Consider the following 20,507-nt stretch of genomic DNA (forward strand, 5'->3'; position numbering starts at 1 on the left):
CACTCTGCACACACTCCAAAGCATTTTCCTTTAGATGCAGAGGCTGAAATTGAGAACATGGTGACTTACAAGATAAGTCCTACTGAATTACCCCCAGCTATGTGCAATTAGGATTACAGTCTTAGAATGTCAGCTTTGAGCCAGAAAGGCGCAGATCCAAATCTTAACTCACCTATGAATTCAATAAACAGCACTCTCACCCTCAGCCCCCTTCCCTATGACGTATAATACTATAAATGACAGTATTAGTAATATATTCATAGGCCACAGGGATGGGCTTTGGTTCGAAAGAAGTTTTAATGCTTATGCGCTATGAATGTTGATCTGTAGGTAGAATGCCAACACAAATAAATTGACTTCAATAAAGGTAGCATTTCGTTTGCTTTTATTCAACAGTTCCTCCCACAGTGAAACTCAAAAGAACATTTCTCAGAGAAGTGTTTTTTTTTTGGGGGGGGGGGGGAGACAACAAAATGTCTAAAGTATCAACCAGTGTGTAGACTCTCTCATAGTACAACATCAAAAGGTAGAAACCTGTTACAAAATATGTAAAAAAAACCAACCCACTCAATCACAATAGTGCAAGAGGTCATGAACAATCCGTCTGGATGGAGGCAGCAAAGAGCAGACTGAAAGCAACACGACGCCCTTTTTTTAGCAAAGAGACAGTTTCTTTCCACAATAAATTAGCAGGGTATTCTATCAGTCTCCCTGCACAGCTGACAATACCGCAGAAGAAGGACTAAAGCCAAATGGTATTATATGCTATGTAACTTTTCGGAACAGTGGGCAGGATATTGGCAAGTCAATTGAAGGCAAATCTACCAAACACAGATATAATCAGACAGCTGTCATGCTCAGTTGTGAGGTCATAAACATCAATGATGTGTCCCAGCCTCTTCTGCTCAAGACTATAGCCTTGTCTCCTGTACATTCTCCATTCAAGAAGGTGCTTCTGGGTCTTATACTACCCAGCTTTGAATTTACACCTGCTAACCATCACAAATGGCCTTGTAAGCCTAAGGGCTGTAGTGCATTCTACATAATGACATCTCCTGAATGGAACTGGATGCACGGGGCATGTTGAATTCGAAGCTTTAAGGTGTGAATGGAAATCTGGGCACAATTCAGAAGATACTGATTGTTATCTTTAGAAACCTAATACATTGGGACTCCAAACATCTAAGAGATATCTTCACCCTTATCCATCCTGCTCTGCCCAGTTGCTTTCTCTAAGATCAGCTGACTTTGTTCTTACAGCTCTAAGATCAGCTGTACATGTTCTTATATATGTACCTGATGCATTTGTAGCATATTTAGGAACATAAGAGCCTGCTGATCTTAGCCCAGCATCCTATTCTAACAGTGGCCACCCAGATGCCTGAGCAAAACCCATGCAGGACACACAGAGAAGTATTTTCAGAGACTGCTATGAAACAGCAAGGTCCAAGCTTTAGCATCCTCTGGAGGATTAGCTTTTAAGTGGGTCTAGTTCACATATGTTCATTTGATTACTTTATACCTGATGACTGCCACCTGCATATGGAAGTGGACTCCACTGCAAAGCTTTTGCTCAAATCTAGTTAGGTGCTATATAGATGAGGATTCTCATCCACCACCAGGTGCTGTAGATGTGATTCCTCTCCATGACTGAGCTGTGCATAACACATTCCTCTTCGACAAACAGTAATCTTACCTATCACCTGTTGGGAAGGAAAAGGAAGAAGGCTGGATAGTACCTCTCTGTTTCTACCTCCCCTCCAAAGGGACGATAGGCATTTTAAAAACAGCTCCACATGTATAGAGCTGGGTCTTGGCTATTAACTTACAGGTGATGTGAAATGGAAATTCTCTCTGTGACGCCCATTAGAACACAAAATACATCCTTTCATTACTTTCATCCAGTAATGAAAATGCATGTATAAACCAGACTTAGGGCATAAGTGAAGGGAAGCATGGTAGTGTTTCTTTGGATTTGTATATTTTCAGGGTTTGGGGTTTTCCATCATGTTGTTTTGAATGTTCTTAGAATTCACTTCTGCACAGGGGTGAAACTTAAAGTATTGGCGAGGACCAGAGTGATGTCTGGTGATTGACAGCTGGACAACAGTACCCACCTGCCAAAGTAGCCTGCTGGGGTGGGGGAAAACTCAGGATTCCCCACCTCTAATCTAGATAAAATTAGTTGTTTGTACTACAGCATCACATGTCCATGCCAATACACTATCCTCCATTTTGCCCATTGTGAAGCATGTTGACAAGGCTTGACCTTGAGCTCTTCTGGAATTATTTGGTTGTTGGTGTTTTAAGGTGCATGTGCACAGGTACAGAGATACCTGTTCACATTTTCACAATGTAAAAAGGTGGTGGTGGAGTGATTGAGAGGGATAAAACTCTCCCACATGGCATATATTCTGTTAAGCTCCACCCTCAGGTGGAATAGCAATGAATATTGTGGGTGAAAAAAGAGGGATGGTTGTATATTTGTGTACCAGTTGTCGCACACACAACAAATGGATCTGAACGACCCAACTGCATGATAATGCCTCTGTGCTGAAGTCCCATGCTGCTTTTCCATTTACCACCTGACCCTTGAACATTCTGCTCAGGTATATCCAGACATTTTCAAGATTATCTTTACAGTCATGTAGGGTGGAAACTTGGACTTTGTTAATTTTTGCACTTGTGTGAGACTATTGTAGACAGAGAATTCAAAGAGTACTGACAACACTGACTGCTATGCCATTATGCCAGTACATTATAAAGTAAGAATATCACACACAACTGTGGCACTGCAGTCTTTCTAAAATAAGATGCAGGTTTTGGGACAGAACATGAAAGCAGCATTGTCACCATCTACAAAAAAATAAACAGAGCACCTCCTTTCCCTATCCCTATCAAGAATATAAATTGCCATCTGTCAGAGAAGTAACCAGTCCACCCGACCATTCACTTGACCATTAATTTAAATGAAATTATTTCCTTCCTGTATCCTCCCAGTCAAGCCTGATCAAATATTATCTTAGTCCCCTCTACTGGCAGCTATAACTATGTCAAGTCTAAAGAATAATCCTGGCCCCGCTGTCAGTCTAAGTGAATAAAGGAAGCTTTCTGGCCACCAAAATCCAAGGAAATGTGCAATTTTTAAATGTTCTGCCTTGGAGATGATAAGAAGGGAAGGTCAATCCACTTGTCCTTCACCCAGTGGAATTCCCAGGACTTCCGTCTACACTGGTGGAGAAGAAAAGCTGTAAAAATGTTTCACTAAGTGTCATGGACATGACGGAAAACTCAAGGGATGCTGTGGTGCATCTCTCATTCCTTCCTCCCCCTCAGTGCTTCTGCAGAGTACCTGGAAGAGCTCTTTTGAGGACCGAATTGCAAGAGTTCAGGTAATGTCAAGCACACAGTAGGGGGAGAAAGACTGTCAATAAGACTAGAGTTACACCTTTTGAGTTGAAAAAAATACCATTATATCGCTGTAAGAAGATTAGTGTCAGAGACGAAGGCAGGCTTGAATCAGTTGTAAGCCTATATACTATATGCTTAGTGTGCTTCTACCAAAGCCGCCAGTCTGCTGTAAACAAATCCCAAAATAGGTCCCTCTCTAAGTATAGACATAGAGGACAAGGAAACCCTACGGCGCTCCAGATTCTATCCGGCTTTTCCTACAGCAGGAGCAACATGCTGTTCCTTCTTCTTCAAGGCCTGTTGATTCTTCTGTTCCAACTGCAGATGGACCTTTCCTTTCACTGCACAGCACAGCCCTTGGGGTTATCAGTGTGTTCTTCCATCACATCTGGATTCAAGCTCTTCTTCTGCTCTATCTCCACCTGATAAGAAAGAGGAAGTTGGGAGTTGTGGGAAAAGAACAGTAAAATTTCTACATCAGCCAATGGCAACCTGCTCTGAAGCAGGGATGGGGAACCTGGGCCCTCCATCAGCTATTGTTGGACTTCAGTACCCATAAGCCTCAGTCAGCATGGGCAATGGTCAGTGACAATGGAAGCTGTAGTCGAGAAACTTCTGAAGGCTGTCAAGTTCTCCATCTCTGCTCTACAGTGAAGACAGTGGACATATACCCTTCTACACATGAGACTCTCATCTGCAAAAGTGGGACAGATTCCAATCATAGCAACCCCATCAACCCTCATTGTTGTTGGCAAAATTGCAGTGGGTGAGGAGATTAGCATGGAATCAGTGTCATAATGTTCCATTTGATGGGAAGAACCCTCAAGCCTGCTGGATTGAAATCAGACAATGAAGGAGCTCAAGGAGGTAGGGACTTAGTACAGTAATCCCAGCTTCCTTCTGCAACACCCACATCACTGTTCTTATAGCAAAAATGGGAGGAGTATCTGATCCATTTCTCCTCTTCCTAGGTTTATGAACATATAAAGGTGTCTTCAACAGAGTTAGACCACTGGCTCCATCTAGCTCAGTGTTGTTTACTCTCAGGGGAGTGCAACAGTTTCAGGCAAGAGATCTTTCTGAGCCCTACCATCAGATATCTAGAGTTGCCAAGGACTGAATCTGGGGCCTTTTCCACTCAAAACATATAATCTACCACTGAGCTACAAAGCCTACTGTAGTTCTACTTCGAAATTTATGGTAGAAGACTTATATAAGACAACATGGAGAATCTAGTCATTCACTGCAGTTCGTGGTCCCGATAGACATACTATAAAATAGTTTCATTTGCAAACTAACTAACCCGAATTCACTTAATCCCTGGAAGAAAGCTGCTCGCCTGTACCTTGTAACTGTAATGTGCTGAATAGTTGACCCACTTCCTGACATCTGTCTTGCCTTCCACAGAGATGGACCGGATGGTGGCTTTGGATGCTGAAGTGGTTGGCATGTCAAACTCCACATCCACATAGCGGACAAAGTTAGAAGGCACTTCCCGGTCTGAGCCAAGCTCCAGGTGGCAGAAGAAGCAGTGTGGGTGACCAGAAGCTACAAAAGGGCAAAAGAGCATGGAAATCAAAAACTTTTTCTTTGAAATCAAGCCTTCAGAAGGCTTAGAAGCAGAACAAAACAGGAAAGCCAGCTTAATTAATTAAATGGTTATGAGTCAGAATGCTGTTGTCATGTCATTATTGAAAAACGAGAATCAAACTACTGGGGTTTCAGTATGATGTGAGGTTTCAGTATGATGTTACAACATATTCTAGAAGACTATTTAAGAACCTCTTGTAAAAGTAACTGAATGACTCTTCCATGCTTTACATCAGTCTGTTGATAAAACTGTTACAATAGATACTGGAAGGAATCTGGACAAACTGATAACTAATATTAGCTGATGGAATCATTTGGATCATACTAAGACATATGATATTATACTGTTTAAAGCTCTAAATCAGTAATGGGCACGCCCACGCCCCTCTCATAAAAGAAAGACCCCACATGTTTAAAGACAAGTGTGAGCCTTCTAACTGTCCAATCCATATAACACTATTAAAGCTCAAAGTCCTATTGCAATCAAAGGGGCTTAGGCAAGATTTCAAAGAGAATTAAAACATGTATTTGGGGATGGGCTAGTTCCCACTGGCAGTATTTCTTGAGTCAAGTGCTGTGTTTTCATGTTTTGGAAATCTAGGGAACAGGAGCTCTTTGGCACACACTTCACCATGATGTAGGGATAGAGGGGGGAAACCCCACTTGTTCACCAAAAAACACCACCAGGAGACAGATTTTCAGTGGAAGTGGCAGAAGGGAGCCTGCTAATTTTTTCTCCCATTTGCTCTTCCACTGTAACTCAATTCCCAGTTGCTGTTCTCCTGTGAAGCTCCAAATAAATGCCTGCCTTTGTAAATCACCCCTTTCATTGATACTTTTCAGGAAATAGTCAATTAGAAGATTCTTAGATGTGTAATTTATTGAACAAAAAGTTGGACTCAGTGTTTGCCAGCTATAAAGTTGATATGCAAATATAGAAGAGCCTTATGTGATTTGCCAAAGGTCCCTGAAAATGTTATTAGAAATCAGAATTGGGAAGCAACTTTGGCTGTTTACATCAGAGTTGAATAATTATTTTCTAGACCGCAGAGGATTTACATGAAAAGCGATGACAAACCTAGACTGCATCTTACAAAGCAGAGACATCACCTTGCCGACAAAGGTCTGTATAGTTAAAGCTATGTTTTTCCCAGTAGCGATGTATGGAAGTGAGAGCTGGACCATAAAGAAGGCTGATTGCTGAAGAATTGATGCTTTTGAATTACGGTCTGGAGGAGACTCTTGAGAGTCCCATAGACTGCAAGAAGATCAAACCTATCCATTCTTAAGGAAATCAGCCCTGAGTGCTCACTGGAAGGACAGATTGTGAAGCTGAGGCTCCAATACTTTGGCCACCTCATAAGAAGAGAAGACTCCCTGGAAAAGACCCTTATGTTGGGAAAGATTGAGGGCACAAGGAGAAGGGGATGACAGAGGACAAGATGGCTGGACAGTGTTCTCGAAGCTACCAACATGAGTTTGACCAAACTGCGGGAGGCAGTGGAAGACAGGAGTGCCTGGTGTGTTCTGGTCCATGGGGTCACGTAGAGTCGGATGCGACTAAACGACTACAGAACAACTACAACTACAGAGAGCCCAATATACCCTTTAGAAAAGGCAATAAAGGCAAAGAAAAAACCCACATTGGGAAGTCACCGATTCAGTACAGCTGGTGCAGCATTGTAGGTAAGTTTGTGGGTTGTAACTCTAGAAACCCACAGTTCAAATCTTGCTGCACCCTTGAATTTACTAGGTGACCATAACAAGTCACACTAGGCTTAGGTCCCCAAATGCCTGCTTTAATGCCTGTGATCTAATGTCAGATTCCTGTTGCAGCCAATATACAGGAAGTAGTCAGCACGTAAGTTGTGTGGATAACATATTCCAGTGCTGACTTTTGAATGATTCTCATGGATGCAAAGCATGTTTTTGTCTGTGGCACCAACATTTTGACAAGTGTGTTCTGGAACCATTTTCAGACTAACATTATTTTGTGAGTAGGATTCAGTCACATGGCAGCAAATTCAGGTTGCGTGATTGCAGTGAATTAGGTCATCTTGCACTGCAAGAAACCTGATTTGCAGTAAGGAAAGTGACAGGAAAACAAACTGGAAAAGGTGGAATAACAGTTGCTTGATGTAACACTATATGACCTCCCCATAAATCAAATTGAATGCTCAGTTACGGTAATAGTGGATGTCATATAACCTCCCCAGACCTTGTGCAAGCGAAAACCTTGGCAGAGTCACAAAGAGTACGTCTGGGTAGAGCTGTTCATGTTCCCTCTTTGCCTTTTAGTATTAGTAACAGGAGCACAGGAAGATGTTTCTTTAGAATCAGGAACTGGGTAGTATGGGAGAAGCATGTATGCCTCTGTATCTGGACTGTAATTGCTAATACCTCCTATCTATGGTGTGGGCAGGTGAAGGATCAGTGCAGGTTGAGACATGCATGAACATGGGCAGCACAGATTAGAATGTGACCTAAACCTATAATCCTAAATATGTTTACTCAGATGTAGGTCCTATTGAAATGTGGAATCTTCCTCTGTCAAATATATATTGTTTAAACTGGAATATATTTATTTTTATGTGTGCTATATAAACAGTGTGAGCTTCATAGGAAAATGTGCTTTAGCATTTTCAGATTCAGATATTTAACATAATGCACTAGGGAGAAAGGGGCATTCAGTATTGATGAACATTGATTAGACACCAGTTTTCCAGTCTTCCAAAGCTGTGGTTTAAGTTGTGCTGTCCTTTGAAATGCATCGTATTTCTCCACAGTCAAGGCAGAAACTCCTTCGATGAATCAATGTTTTCTTAACACTCTTTGTTCGGCTTGCCTGTTGACTGACTAAAAAACACACTTTCACGCTGGAGCCCTGAATTCTGTCCAGTTGGGACTGAGACTCCTCACAGGCTGTAAACAAGGCTTGTTTTATCAGCCAGCATCAACACGTTGCTTATGAATCAGGGGACTGCGTTAGAAGTTACCAAGCTGTTCCTGGAACAGTCACATAAATGCTCCTCACGGAATCCAATTCCACAGCATAGGGCTGTTGTTGTTTTTTTGGACTGGTTCTGTGACATAGATTATATAAAAACAGCTGCCCCTCAAGCACAACAACAACAGACATCTGTGCAGTGACAACACTTGCCTTGTGCTTAGCAAGGGGAAACTTTCACGCATAACTAAAGCAAGGCTTAAGTTGGGCCAATTTAATGAGATGCCAGAAAGACCCATTAGGCTAAGGCTATGTACACCTGCTTGGGAATATAATGGACTTACTTCTGAGTAAACAAGCATAGGATTGCACTATTTTTGAGGGTATAGTCATCACCTTCACATTTTATAGCACAGCGGCCCAAATTATGTATACAAAGAAAGATGTAGCTCTGCTCATTAGTAAGGTAGTAAATCTGTGTCTGGGATGAACCACTACAGACTGCAGGTGGGGACTCACATGACTGACTCCTACCAATAAACAATGCCCCCTGAATTAAATCAGATGTTAGGGAGAAGGGTTTATTATAGCATCCCCCCTGCCCATCAAGCTCTCTGTGTTTGGAGGCTTTGGAATATAGGAGTTTTATTCATGTCAGCTTCTACCTGCAGCCTAAAGTGGTTCAGCCCAGAGAGGTTTACAGCCTGTCAGAACAAGGCCCAGCAGCAGATATGAAGGGTGCACAAGGTTAGAAAAATGGGATTCTGCATAAAGCTAGGCATATGCCTTTTGGCTTAACACACTTATTCCACAGCCAAATCATAATAGTGCCAGAGCCAATGCCTGAAAGTTCTGACTCTGAGCTTTCTTTCTTCCTAGATAGGAAGTTGTGAGGAAATCCTTCTTCCCAAACATATGCAGAATGTCAGTTTTGGTCTGTTGTCCTCTCACCCCACCCCAGTCCCATTTCAAAGTAGAGAAAAGCAAACAAACCAGCCATCGATGCAATTCTTACCTTGTCCAGGACATACCTGGATTCTAACACCTGTTGTTCAGATTCCTTTTGATCGAGGTTGCTTTTGTTAATGCTTTTATTGTCATTTTGATTATTCGATGTTTCTCCTTTTAGTCTTTTTAACCTCTGCTGAATTGGTTTTTATTGCTGTGTCTAGTATATAGTTTCTTAATTTCTCACTGGATGTTTCAGTTCATGCTTGCCAAGTTGCCTTGAAGCTTTTATTTCAAAATGTGAGGTATAAAATGTTTAAAAAATACATTTTCATATAATAGGGCTTTTGTTTTTTGCCACAGCTTGTGATAGAAGGGAGAAAGAAAGGAGTTGGAGGACAGTGAGACTAGGCTTTGAATGGTAAACGGGATGAGGAGAAAAATGAAATACTGAGAAAAGAAGAGAAGGATGGTGGTGTCCATTCTGCCTTCTCATTTTTGATATTTTTACCTAAACAAGTATCTGGGCAGTTTAACTAGACCCTGTACATACACTGCTAAGTTTTTCTTGCAAAGGGTTCTCAAACAAACTTCTCCAACAAAGTTTTTCCTGTATCACCTTATACATCATACATTTAAAGCACTCCTTTACCACTTTAACAGTCTTTGCTTCCCCCAAAGAATTCTGGGAACTACAGTTCCTTAAGGGTGCTGGGAATTGTTGCTCTTTGAGGAGACTCCTATAAACTCTTGGGGTAAGCAGAGCCAGATTTTGGAGGATGGTGGGAAGAAAAGCAAAACGAAAAAAAAGGGGAGGCAATTAAGAACCATGAGAAGTGATATTCAATACAATCAAGTACTGCTATGTTTAATTACTACTATTACTGTTGCAAATTTTCATATCTTCAAAAAATGTAATTACTTTGCTTTATGCAGGCATTCTGTTTGCACCTTCTGACAGAACACCGTTTGATCCATTAATGTTGCACGTTACTCCAATATGACCCAGCACCCAAAATACAACTTTTCCCAGTATTATTACCCAGTTGAAGCACGAGTACCCACCAGAGTTTTTGTCGGGCAGCCGATTTATCCTCCACACGATGGAATTAAAGGCATGCTCATATTTGGCAGTTCCTAGTGTTACTCTCATTACTGGCTCAGAACCGGACACACTGGTGGATCCAAAGCTGGCGCTTTTGTTCACCTTTGCTTTCAAAGACTTTTCCCCGAGGACACTATCTCTGCGGAAGTTTTTCACCCACTCCTGTGGCACTGGGTAGCGGACCATCACATTTTCACAGGGGACCTGAGTGAGAGGGTCTCTGTTGGAGGAGAACCCCGGAGACATCATCAGCCAGCTCTGGAGCTCCACCTCAGCGCCGTTGATGCTAGCTGCAACCCTCAAGGTGAAAGGCAACGTCTTCTCGGAAAACACGCTTCTGAAGCGCATCAGTTCAAACCTGCAGGCGTCCAAGGGGTTGAACTGAATGACGCGGGCGCTGGCAAACGCCTCCTCCTCCACGCAGGAGTGGAACTGGCAATCGTACAGCTTAATCCACTTGGTGGTGGTAGTGGGCATGATGTCCTGCCGCGAGACGATTTCGTTCCCTTTGACAAGGACATCGTTGAGACCCAGCCTGCATTCCGCCAGGCCAGAAAGGAAAGTGAGAACGTGCACTCGGGTCAACACATTGTGCTGCAAAATCCTATTGTCTCTTTTGGCCAAGGTGCCATAGAACTCGTCCTTTACATCCACAGTGATTTCCTCCTCTTGGTAGTTCAATCCCACTGTGCTCAGGTCTGTTGACGAGGCAGGCAAATCCATTAGTGTATCCTGGACCACCCTGATGAAGCTGAGGAAGTCTTCATAGCTGGTGGTACCCAGCTTGATAACCTGCTCCCTCTCCGCTATGTGAGAGACAGCAGGCTTGGGCTGATACTTCCTCTTTTCCTTGTAGGTGATGCGATCTATCCTCACACTGTGTATCCTCCCATTCTCATCATAGTTCTGGAGTTTGGGTTCTGAAATCTCATGGCTGATGTCAAGCTTGAATTCCTTGAAAGGCTTTTCCAATCCCTTCTCGTAAAAGAGCTGCAAGTACCTGCTCTCGGTCAGCTTGACGTAAATCGGCCCCCAGTGTCTAGATGACATGATGTTCTTCTTTTCTGGTATCCTCAGCATCATTGGCCAGCCATCTTTTCGCGGAGGTGGCCCCAGAAAGGACACGGTGCTGTATAGCTCAGTTGGCACTGTGGGGTCGTCGTCGGGCAGAGTAGGACTGCTCAGCTGATCTGGGTCCCCAATCTGGAGTTGCTTGAGCTGCTCGACAGCATCTCGGTGCCTGAGGTGTCTACTTGGCTCATTAAAGCTGATGCAGTCAGGCTCCTGATGGAGGATAATGAGGGAGTCTCTCTGGTTTCTGCCAGAAATGGGAGAGGTTTGAGAATGCCTGTCCCGTTCTTCAAAGAAAGAACTGAATGGGTTGATAGGAGAAGGCTGAACATCCCTCAGGGATTCGTCAAGGAAAGGGTTAGTAGCACTCCAAGGGGGTGTCCCACTAAATGAAGGCAAGCTGGTTATTGAGGAAAGGTCTAGTTTCTGAATTTTAGGGAGGTCAGCCAATGCACTTCTGGGGCGTTCCCTTTTCTTAAAGGATGAGGAGAGGGTAAGAGAGTTCACATCTGTGATCTGTGTTGTTGTGACTGCTGCTGCTGCTGCAGTTGCTACTAACGGTGGGGAATCTGCTTTTACGGGGGATAAAGTGGATGGAGAATTGCAGCTGACTTCATTGTCATCAAAAGTCACCCAGCTGGGGAAACGGGCTGTTGTTGGGGTTTCACTATGGCCGTTTACAGATGTGCTATTCAGCTGCCAGCTGGTGGCCTCCATGCCTAGCTCTTCATCTTCGAGAAGGGATGAGGAATTGTCTATATGGAGAAATGAGAAGAAGTGTCAATCCTAGGATGCAAGTTCTAGGCATCATAGTACGTTTCATCATGTCTACAATGGGCGGTATGCAACTAAATAGCTGTGCTAGCACAAGGATTAGCACTAGCACAACAGTATTTCCTCCTCTACGCCACCCATGTGCATCCCACACCATCTCTAAATTTATTAAACAGCCCTGTTTAGGGAAGCTTTTAATATCTGATTAATCATTGTATTTTAATATTCTGCTGGAAGCTGCCCAGAGTGGCTGGGGAAACCCAGCCAAATGGGTGGGGTATAAATAATAAATTTATTATTATTATTACTGGAGAGTTGTGGAGGGCAGATTTAGGGGTCACACAGGGGCAGCATGTTCCATTGTGCTAACAGAACCTTCACTTTAGCATTATATTGCATACAGCCCAATGAATGCCATAATTACAAACAAAATGCAAGTACAATAGAAAGTTTTTTAAGGGAGGGGGACAGCATGTTAGACAAACTGCTTTTGTATCCTTTAGAAGGGAGAAACCACTTACAGAAATAAGCAACCTGCTTCGCAAGAGCTCATAGGAGCTAGACATTCTGGTTCTGCTTTCTGTGCAGATTTTGTTTGTAATTACTGGTCAGATTTATGGAGCCAGAAAATGTAATTCTACTGTACAGACTTTTACATATAATAATAAAACTGTTGTTTGCTCATTTGCATTTACAAGTGCTTTCATCAACTGCATAAATCTGTCTCTAGCCTATGCACAATCCTTGACAGCTTGTCATGTTCTGTGGAGGAGAGGATAACAACAGATGAGGAAGCCAAACTTCCATCATTAATTTATGAAACAGATTTGAGATAAAATATATTTCAGTAAATGAAATACGAACTATCATAAACTCTGCTCTTGACTACTAAACACGTCGCTGTTAAACATCTCTATAAATGGTCAGTGAAGGGTTAAATAAATTGGGAACCTAAATGGTATAATGCAGGTTTTCCTCCCCATGACTATGAAAACCACACTGAGAACCTGGATTGTGTGGTTAGTTCCTATGCGAAAAGCATCTCATCTCATATGCCCAGGCAAGCCGTGTGATTACTCTTTGCATATGCCACGCAGCTCTGACTTTTCAAGATGGTAAACATATTGCCAGGTAATGCATGAATAAGGGCCCTTGTTGTCATGCCACCTTCAGAACTATGAACCTTGTTGAGCCAGAATAATTTAACAGTATGTCCAGAAGGTGGTGCCATAAAGCCAGACAAACCAAAATTATACACTTACTGCAAAACATTTACCCCACGACCACCACGACACCAATTAATTGGTAGATCTCAAAAGGGTACACAGCGAGATTTTCACAGAAGCCTACTATGTTGCATTTGCACAGTCTATATAGCTAAAAAAGCCTAAAATATTTCCCAGAGATGCCATTCTCCACATCTTCCTCTTACTCAGGAAAATGTTTGCAGGATCCTACAGGCATGCATGAAATGTCCTCAGAGAGTACAATGGAAAGTTGAGAGAAACAGAAGATCAAAGTGCAATGTCCATATTGCAAATGAACACTCCTTCTCTGTGCTTTGCTAGTTTTTGTGCTCTGCATTGGACACCCAATGATTTGATTTGATATCAGGCCTTCCTTTTGAACCTTCCAATTGCTGAAAATAACACAGATCTCTGGCTCCTTGGACCTGAACTTATGCTGTACCTAATTCCTTTTGGTATTCACCTGTTGCTTGACCTCACCTCTAGATTACATTTTGAACCTGGGCCTATGCTCAAACTCCCTGAGGGCACTCACCGTAACATGACACTAGATCATCCTTTTAGTCTTCCCTGATGAGGGCTTTCAATAATTCCTATTTGTAATGTTAAAGTTCTGTAAATCAAAACTAAAACAAACAAAGCCATGAACTATTTTCTTAGAATATCTGCCCCCAATCCACAGCTAATAGCTACTGAAGGCATAAAATGAATACAGTGGTACCTCGGGTTACATGCGCTTCAGGTTACATACGCTTCAGGTTACATACGTTTCAGGTTACGGACTCCGCTAACCCAGAAATAGTACCTCAGGTTAAGAACTTTGCTTCAGGATAAGAACAGAAATCATGCTCCGGCAGCGCGACAGCAGCAGGAGGCCCCATTAGCTAAAGTGGTGCTTCAGGTTATGAACAATTTCAGGTTAAGAACAGACCTCCGGAACAAATTAAGTACTTGACCCGAGGTACCACTGTACTACAGCTTTGTAGTATTTTTCAACAACAAAAAGAAGAATATACCAGCCTTGCCAACTATATCTGTGACCTTGAACAGAACACAGTGTGGGTGGGGAAGAACACTTTGCTTGGAAAAGAGTGCATTTCATAACTACACAAGGACTTCAGTAAATGCAGCTCATCATTCAGCAGACGCGCTTTCAACGATACTGTAGGCTGCTTGGGTAGAAACCCGACTTGGAAGGTGGTGGGGAGGGGCTGAAGAAAACTGATAAAAGAACCCAGAGCTAGTAGGAAACTTGGTTCCTCAACCTCTTTATCTACAGGGTGCTGGCAAGAGAACTATTTTAATTAGCGTCTGAATGACCTCCAACTCAATATTCACAGAACTTGAGGGCAGCAAAGCTTTTGATTATTCATACAGGGTGAAGATTAGCAATAATAACTGAAGTAGCAAGCTGAAAACATGTGCAGACACTTTATTCTATTTGCGGCTGGTTCGTACTTGTAGCCTGCCCTCACACAAGGCTCCTGGGTGGTTCTGCAGGCTCTTTCCCCACTGTGTTAGCTAAAGCTGCAGCTGCACTCGTGGCCCTTCGACTTGCTGTCACAGGAGGTCTTTTATGCCTCCCATCTCCAGGGCCAAGAGAGGGGAAAGCCTCATGTGCAAACATACACAGACCTGAGGTTCCACATAAATGTCCAATTGGGTAAGTGAGGCCCTGGAGCTCCTAACATTAAATTTTAATAATTTAGGTAAGCCACCATAGGGAACCTTTGGGTCCACACACATACACCCTCACCGAGGAAATACAACAACGCGAGAGGATAAGGGATGTGCCATATTTTAGCTTTTTTCCCATGCTCAGGTAATTTGGCTTTAAAGTGAAATATTTTTGGAATTTGGTCTTGCATTCCAAGGCTCCATGGGAAGACTGTTTCATTGTTGCACGCGCCCTGCCCTGCTCAGGGAAGCAATTTATTCTCGCCACAACTGGTGAGGTAGAAATTAGGCTGAGAGAAAGCGCTTTTGCTCAAGGCCACCCATCACGTTATACAGCAGAGAGAGGGGCATGCTGCGATATAAGGATGCCCCCACATGAAGCCAAGCCGTATTTTAAGTAGGGCTTAATAATAATAATAATAATAATAATAATAATAATAATAATAATATTTATACCCCACCCATCTGACTGGGTTTCCCAGCCACTCTATTCCAGTTGCAGTCTTGAGCAATTTTCTTACACTCAGGAATCAGCATACATAGGTGGGATTACACACAGGGGAGAAGCACCACCGTGTGTGTGTGTGTGTGTGTGTGTGTGTGTGACAACCATACCTTTTTATACCAGCTGGCTACAGACCAATTAGGCAACTCCCCAGATCTTGGTTTCCTGATGCTGACTCATCACATGATGCTGAGTCAACATTTCTACTGAACACAGAGTGTTAACTCCTTGATACCCACAACACTCCAACATGACATGCCGTCGGATGCTCCCCGTCCCAGTCAAAGCACACAGTTACCTTTAAGCCACATAGGCTAGAATGCAGCTACAAGTTAAATCCCAAAGCACCAGGGAAAGAAGGGAATCTCAGATGCTGCATAATAAGAGTACTGGCTAGATCAGACCAAATGTCTGCCTGGTTCAGTATTCTGTTTCCCAGTGTGAGCTACAAGGAACCCACAAGGACATAAAGGCAAGGATGAGGAACATTTCTCATTCCAAGGACCATATTCCCTTCTTCCTTCCTGGGGCCACATGGCTTTGTTTGGTGGTGCCAGAGGAAAAAGTGCACAGAACAACGCATGTAATTTTTTACCTTTGTAAAAGACAAATAAAAAGCACTATCAAGAGTTCATGGACACATTCCAGCCGGACAAAAATTATCTAGAGGGGTTCAAAGCAGGACTGGTGAGGTGTGTGGCTTGGCCACATCCCCGTGGAGGGACACATTTGGCCCCTTATTTATGACATAAGGAAACATCCTGGCTTGGGACCCTCTTGTGTCTGTGGAATAGGGGCTTTAACTCCTTGTCTGCTGATGTGGTTCCAAACAGCCTCAGGCACCATGTGTCTGCTATTATGTTAAAGAAACATTTCCTCTTGAATGAAGGGGAGACTATGCCCCCCACAATAAGAAGAGCAGGTGAGGGAGGCCTGACGTGGATTGAGACTAAAGCTCCCCTACTCCCAAGGTTCCAGTCTTTACCCATCTTGTTGAGCCTTAAGCTACTGGACTAGTAAGAGACAAAAAAAATATTGTGGCATATAAAAGACTAACAGATTCATTGGGGCAGAAGCGTCCATAAGGTAGAACCCAATTCATCACTTGACTGAGCTCTTGAGATTCAAAGTCTCCTTCCATTCAGCAGACACAAACATGCTGAAAGGACAAGCTACCAGCCTGCTAGGACTTCAGACCTGGCTCAATTGCAGGACTGCACTGGCTGCCAGATAGTTTTCGGCCCAATTCAAAGTGCTGTTTTTGACTTATAAAGCCTTAAATGGCTCAGGACCACAAGACCTCAAGGACCACCTCTCTCCATATGAACCTACCCAGATCCTTCTTCATGTGCCTCCTCTATGTGAGGTCAAGAGGGTGGCAACATGAAAATGGGCCTTTTCTGCAACGGCTCCCACCTGTTTTTGGTTTGAGGTTTGGCTAGTGCCTTCATTATACACATTTAGGCACCAGGTGAAAACATTCCTCTCCTTCTTTGGAGTCTCCTTCTTTGGAGGTCTTTAAGCAGAGGCTTGACAACCATATGTCAGGAGTGCTCTGATGGTGTTTCCTGTTTGGCAGGGGGTTGGACTCGATGGCCCTTGTGGTCTCTTCCAACTCTATGATTCTATTCTATTCTATTCTATTCTATTCTATTCTGATTCATATGATTCATACAGCTTAATATCTGCCTCCTCACATATTCCTATCTGAGATGGCTACATACAGGAGTTTCACTGCTGCCTTAAAGACCATTAACAGGCTGCTAATATCAGATAGCTGCACAGGGGAGATAACACATCATACATGTCTCTTTAAGGTGCAACTGGAGTTTGTATATGGAGGATTCATCTGTTGTTATTTCTAGTCACTGGTTGGAATGTGGAATGGCAGGTACAAAGTCTTGAAAGGAAAGGAAAAAGGACAACACAGAAGATATCCACCAGGTATTAAAGGTCGGAAGCCACAGCATGTTCAGACATAGCTCTCTCTTGTTCTACTTCTGAAAACACAGAACATGTTTGCTTTAAAATAGGACAAAGGAAAGTATGGTCAATATAAGATTGATTTGTACTATCAGGGATGGATCTACATACAGGAAAAACACACGCTATAAATAAGTCAGAAATTAGATAGTTGTAACAAAAGGGGGAGGACCTATGGAAAATCGCGTACAAAAAAATTCTGCTCTCTGGCGCCAACTGGTGTTGCCTGTTTATAATAACACATTCAAATCATTGTTGTTTGACTAAAATAGCTGAGTCCCAGCTCTCCAGTACAACTCCAATATGTTTACACAGTGACTATTTTGTTACTATGACATTCTGGTGGCTAATATAACAGACAGGGAGTTCCAATTCAAGTCTTAGCCAGGTGATTTCTTCAGGCCAACTACAAGGAGATCAGAGACAATACAAGCTTTTGTACAGGAAAAAGCTGTAAAGAAACTTGCCTTTGCTGCACCTGTTTTGCTGATAAACTGATAGCAGGTTTGCCAGATCAGCCAAAATCAGCAGTTCCAAAGCAAGAGAGGGTTCCTTATCAGTACTTTTGGCATTTGGTTGGTATACTGGTTGCAGGAGCCACAGCAAGGCTAATTTCATAAATGGTGAATGACACTCAAAGCTGGGATTTAGCCATATCTAAGAATATAATATATGTGAATAGATTTATAACTATTCTTCAGAATTTCACACGACAGGAAAGATTGGGGGGGGGGGGAGAAACAGCAGCCATTTCTATTTTCAAAACATGCTTTCACAACATTGCCCAGACCAGTTCTCATTGGTTTTCTCTTGAGCTCAAAAATAGTAACACCGGTTTCCTGCTTCTGGTGCCCAGGGTATTTCCTAAGGATCAAATGTTAATGCAGAACTGTATCTTCTATCTGCTGAATATGACAAACAAAATGCCTGCACAAGATGAGAAGGAAGTAGACAATTTACATAGCGTCGTTTTTGAAGCTTTCTGTAACAACAAATTGTCACTGTTTTTTGTGTTGAATATATGCTATATGGTAATTTACGGACCTCATAGGTATCTACAACCATTAGCACATAGCAAAATATGTATTTTATCAAAGGATTTGTTGAACTGAACTACAATTAAGAAGAAGTATATTAATACTGTAGTGAAATACAATTAAGAAGTATATTAATAGTGAAATAATTATTCAGCTCTAACTGTATGTAGGTTTTGTTTTATTTGTTTTTTATCTTATATTTTGGAAATGTACATCCAGTTTTTTTCTTTAAATTTTTTGGGGGCCCCCAAAAGAGTGGGGCCCTAAGCTTTTTTAGCTTATACGTAAATCCAGCACTGTTTGTAAATACACACACCATTTCATTTGCATGCTGCTTTTCTATAGTTAAAACTAGGCTCAAGGCAACTTACAACACGGGGCAGGGGAGGGGGAATAATTACAAACAGAACAGAAATAATCATAAACAATATATAAAAGATCAAAAAATACACCACCAAATTGAAACAATTTCCACATAAATCATAGTAAGATCTAAAATAAAGATACAAAAAAATATAAATAACAGCGGCAACCCCCACCAAAAAATCCCCTTAAATAATACCACAGCCCAAGAGTCTTCAGTCAGGGCCCTGCCTTCCTAGGCCAGGTGGAAAAAGGCTTGCAAGAGAGGAAGCAGGTCTTCCAGGACTCACAGGCAAGATGGTCAGTGGCCTGGCTGCCTGTGACAAATAGCCACTGGCCAGTCTGCATGTGGCAAGAATATCACCATTCCCTTCACTTAATATTGCAGTCTCTGTCTCTCTCTCTCTGACACACCCCTTGTAGGTGAAGACACAAGACTGAGGAGAGCTCAGTCAAGCCAAGACCAGCATGGCTGGCTGACTCCTGGGGTGGAGAAGCACTGTGAGGAATGATGTGGTGTCCAATGGCTGCTCATCCCTTCCTAAGCAAATATGGTTGGCCTGCTATGTTTGTTATTGCTTTCAGTACACAAGCAATATGCAACTGATTATGACACCCCCTGCTTTGCACTGTATTTCCTCTGTATTGACATGAATGGGATGGAATAACACCATGTCAATGTAATTCACATAGTAAGTTATGCAATTTTGCCACAGTAGACAGCAAGATGAATAACGTACCTTTTGGCAGAGGATGAACTGCAGCAGAGTGGAAACACTACTGTATGCAAAGAATACAGGGTGGAATGGAAAACAAAGTCTTCTTATATCCCTAGTGTAGAGCTAGAAACTGACTAGGTATAAGGCATCTTCCTCCTATGTTTCTACATATGCAAACCAACAGAGGACAGAGCGATAAGCTAGTAGTTGAGGAATATCAGTTAAAAGACTCAAAGGGAGTGAATACCCTCCTTATAAAAGAAACCATTTGAGTTCTATGATGGAAAGCCACTGTAACATAGTAGGAGCAAAGGGTGGCCATACAATATACGGCCTAATACTCCATGTCACTCTTGTGTGAATGGTTCAACGCCTTTTCTGGCCAGTGATCAACCTGACATTTTAAACCCATGGTCCTGATATGTGGCAAACTGCTCACAAGCCTCAGGCACAAGAACAAAAGGGATCACTGCCATGCAAGGAGCTGAAGTATAAAAGTCACCACAAAACAGAAAATGTGTTGTGTTTTTCCCCTCTACACAAGCTTTTAGCAACCTACGTGATCCTTGCATCAACTGGTGCAAGTTGCTGGGTATGAGATTAAACAGTCTTCGCAGTAAGGCTCTGTTCTGCTAAGAGGAAGGCACGTTTGTCAAACCCTCACCTTGATCAACTCCTGCCCTGAAACCAGTGTCCCCACTGTGGAAGGACGTGTGGATCCAGAACTGGCCTCCACAGTCACTTACGGACTCTTTGTTAAAACCATGTTTATGGAAGACAATCTTACTCAGCTATGAGCGATCGCCAAAGAAGAAGAAGAAGAGATTAATATAGATAAGTGGAGGCGGCATTTTTATCATTTCCCACTAGTCAAGTTATTGCAAGGTTGCTGCCTAGCTGAGCTAGGCAAAGCTGCCTTGAATATGAACAACAATCTTAAAATGCTAGGCAGAACAGACTAGCATATAATTTATGGCCATAAATCATGTCCATTCTTCCTTGCAGTAATAAACTTTAAAGCTATCACCATGGACATTTTGTTCAGATAGAGAGATAATTCAATTTCATTTTTGTTTGCTTTATATTGCCCATAAATTAAGAAGTAGCTGAACTAGCGGCTACACACTATA

The 20,507-nt window shown here is 42.5% G+C and overlaps 1 protein-coding gene across 3 annotated transcripts in view; it reads right to left on the reverse strand.

The window, feature by feature from the left end:
• Positions 1-368: 368 nt before the first annotated feature.
• STON2 (stonin 2) overlaps positions 369-20,507 on the reverse strand; it is a 70,136-nt gene continuing 49,997 nt past the window's right edge. The window contains exons 5-8 of one of the 3 annotated variants that reach the window (XR_014512974.1): positions 9,962-11,827; positions 4,757-4,959; positions 1,453-3,833; positions 369-1,381 (exon numbers count right to left, since the gene is read on the reverse strand). Coding sequence is in view for 2 of the 3 variants with exons in the window: in XM_083447869.1 (XP_083303995.1) it covers positions 3,750-3,833; positions 4,757-4,959; positions 9,962-11,827; positions 18,949-19,006 (2,211 nt within the window). In the remaining variant the exon portion in view is untranslated. Of the gene's footprint in view, positions 3,834-4,756; positions 4,960-9,961; positions 11,828-18,948; positions 19,093-20,507 lie in introns of those variants that run through there. The other 2 variants (XM_083447869.1, XM_083447868.1) reach the window with 2 other exon arrangements.

Source organism: Podarcis tiliguerta, assembly GCF_965153285.1.
Source record: "Podarcis tiliguerta genome assembly, chromosome: 1".
Lineage (NCBI taxonomy): Eukaryota > Metazoa > Chordata > Lepidosauria > Squamata > Lacertidae > Podarcis > Podarcis tiliguerta.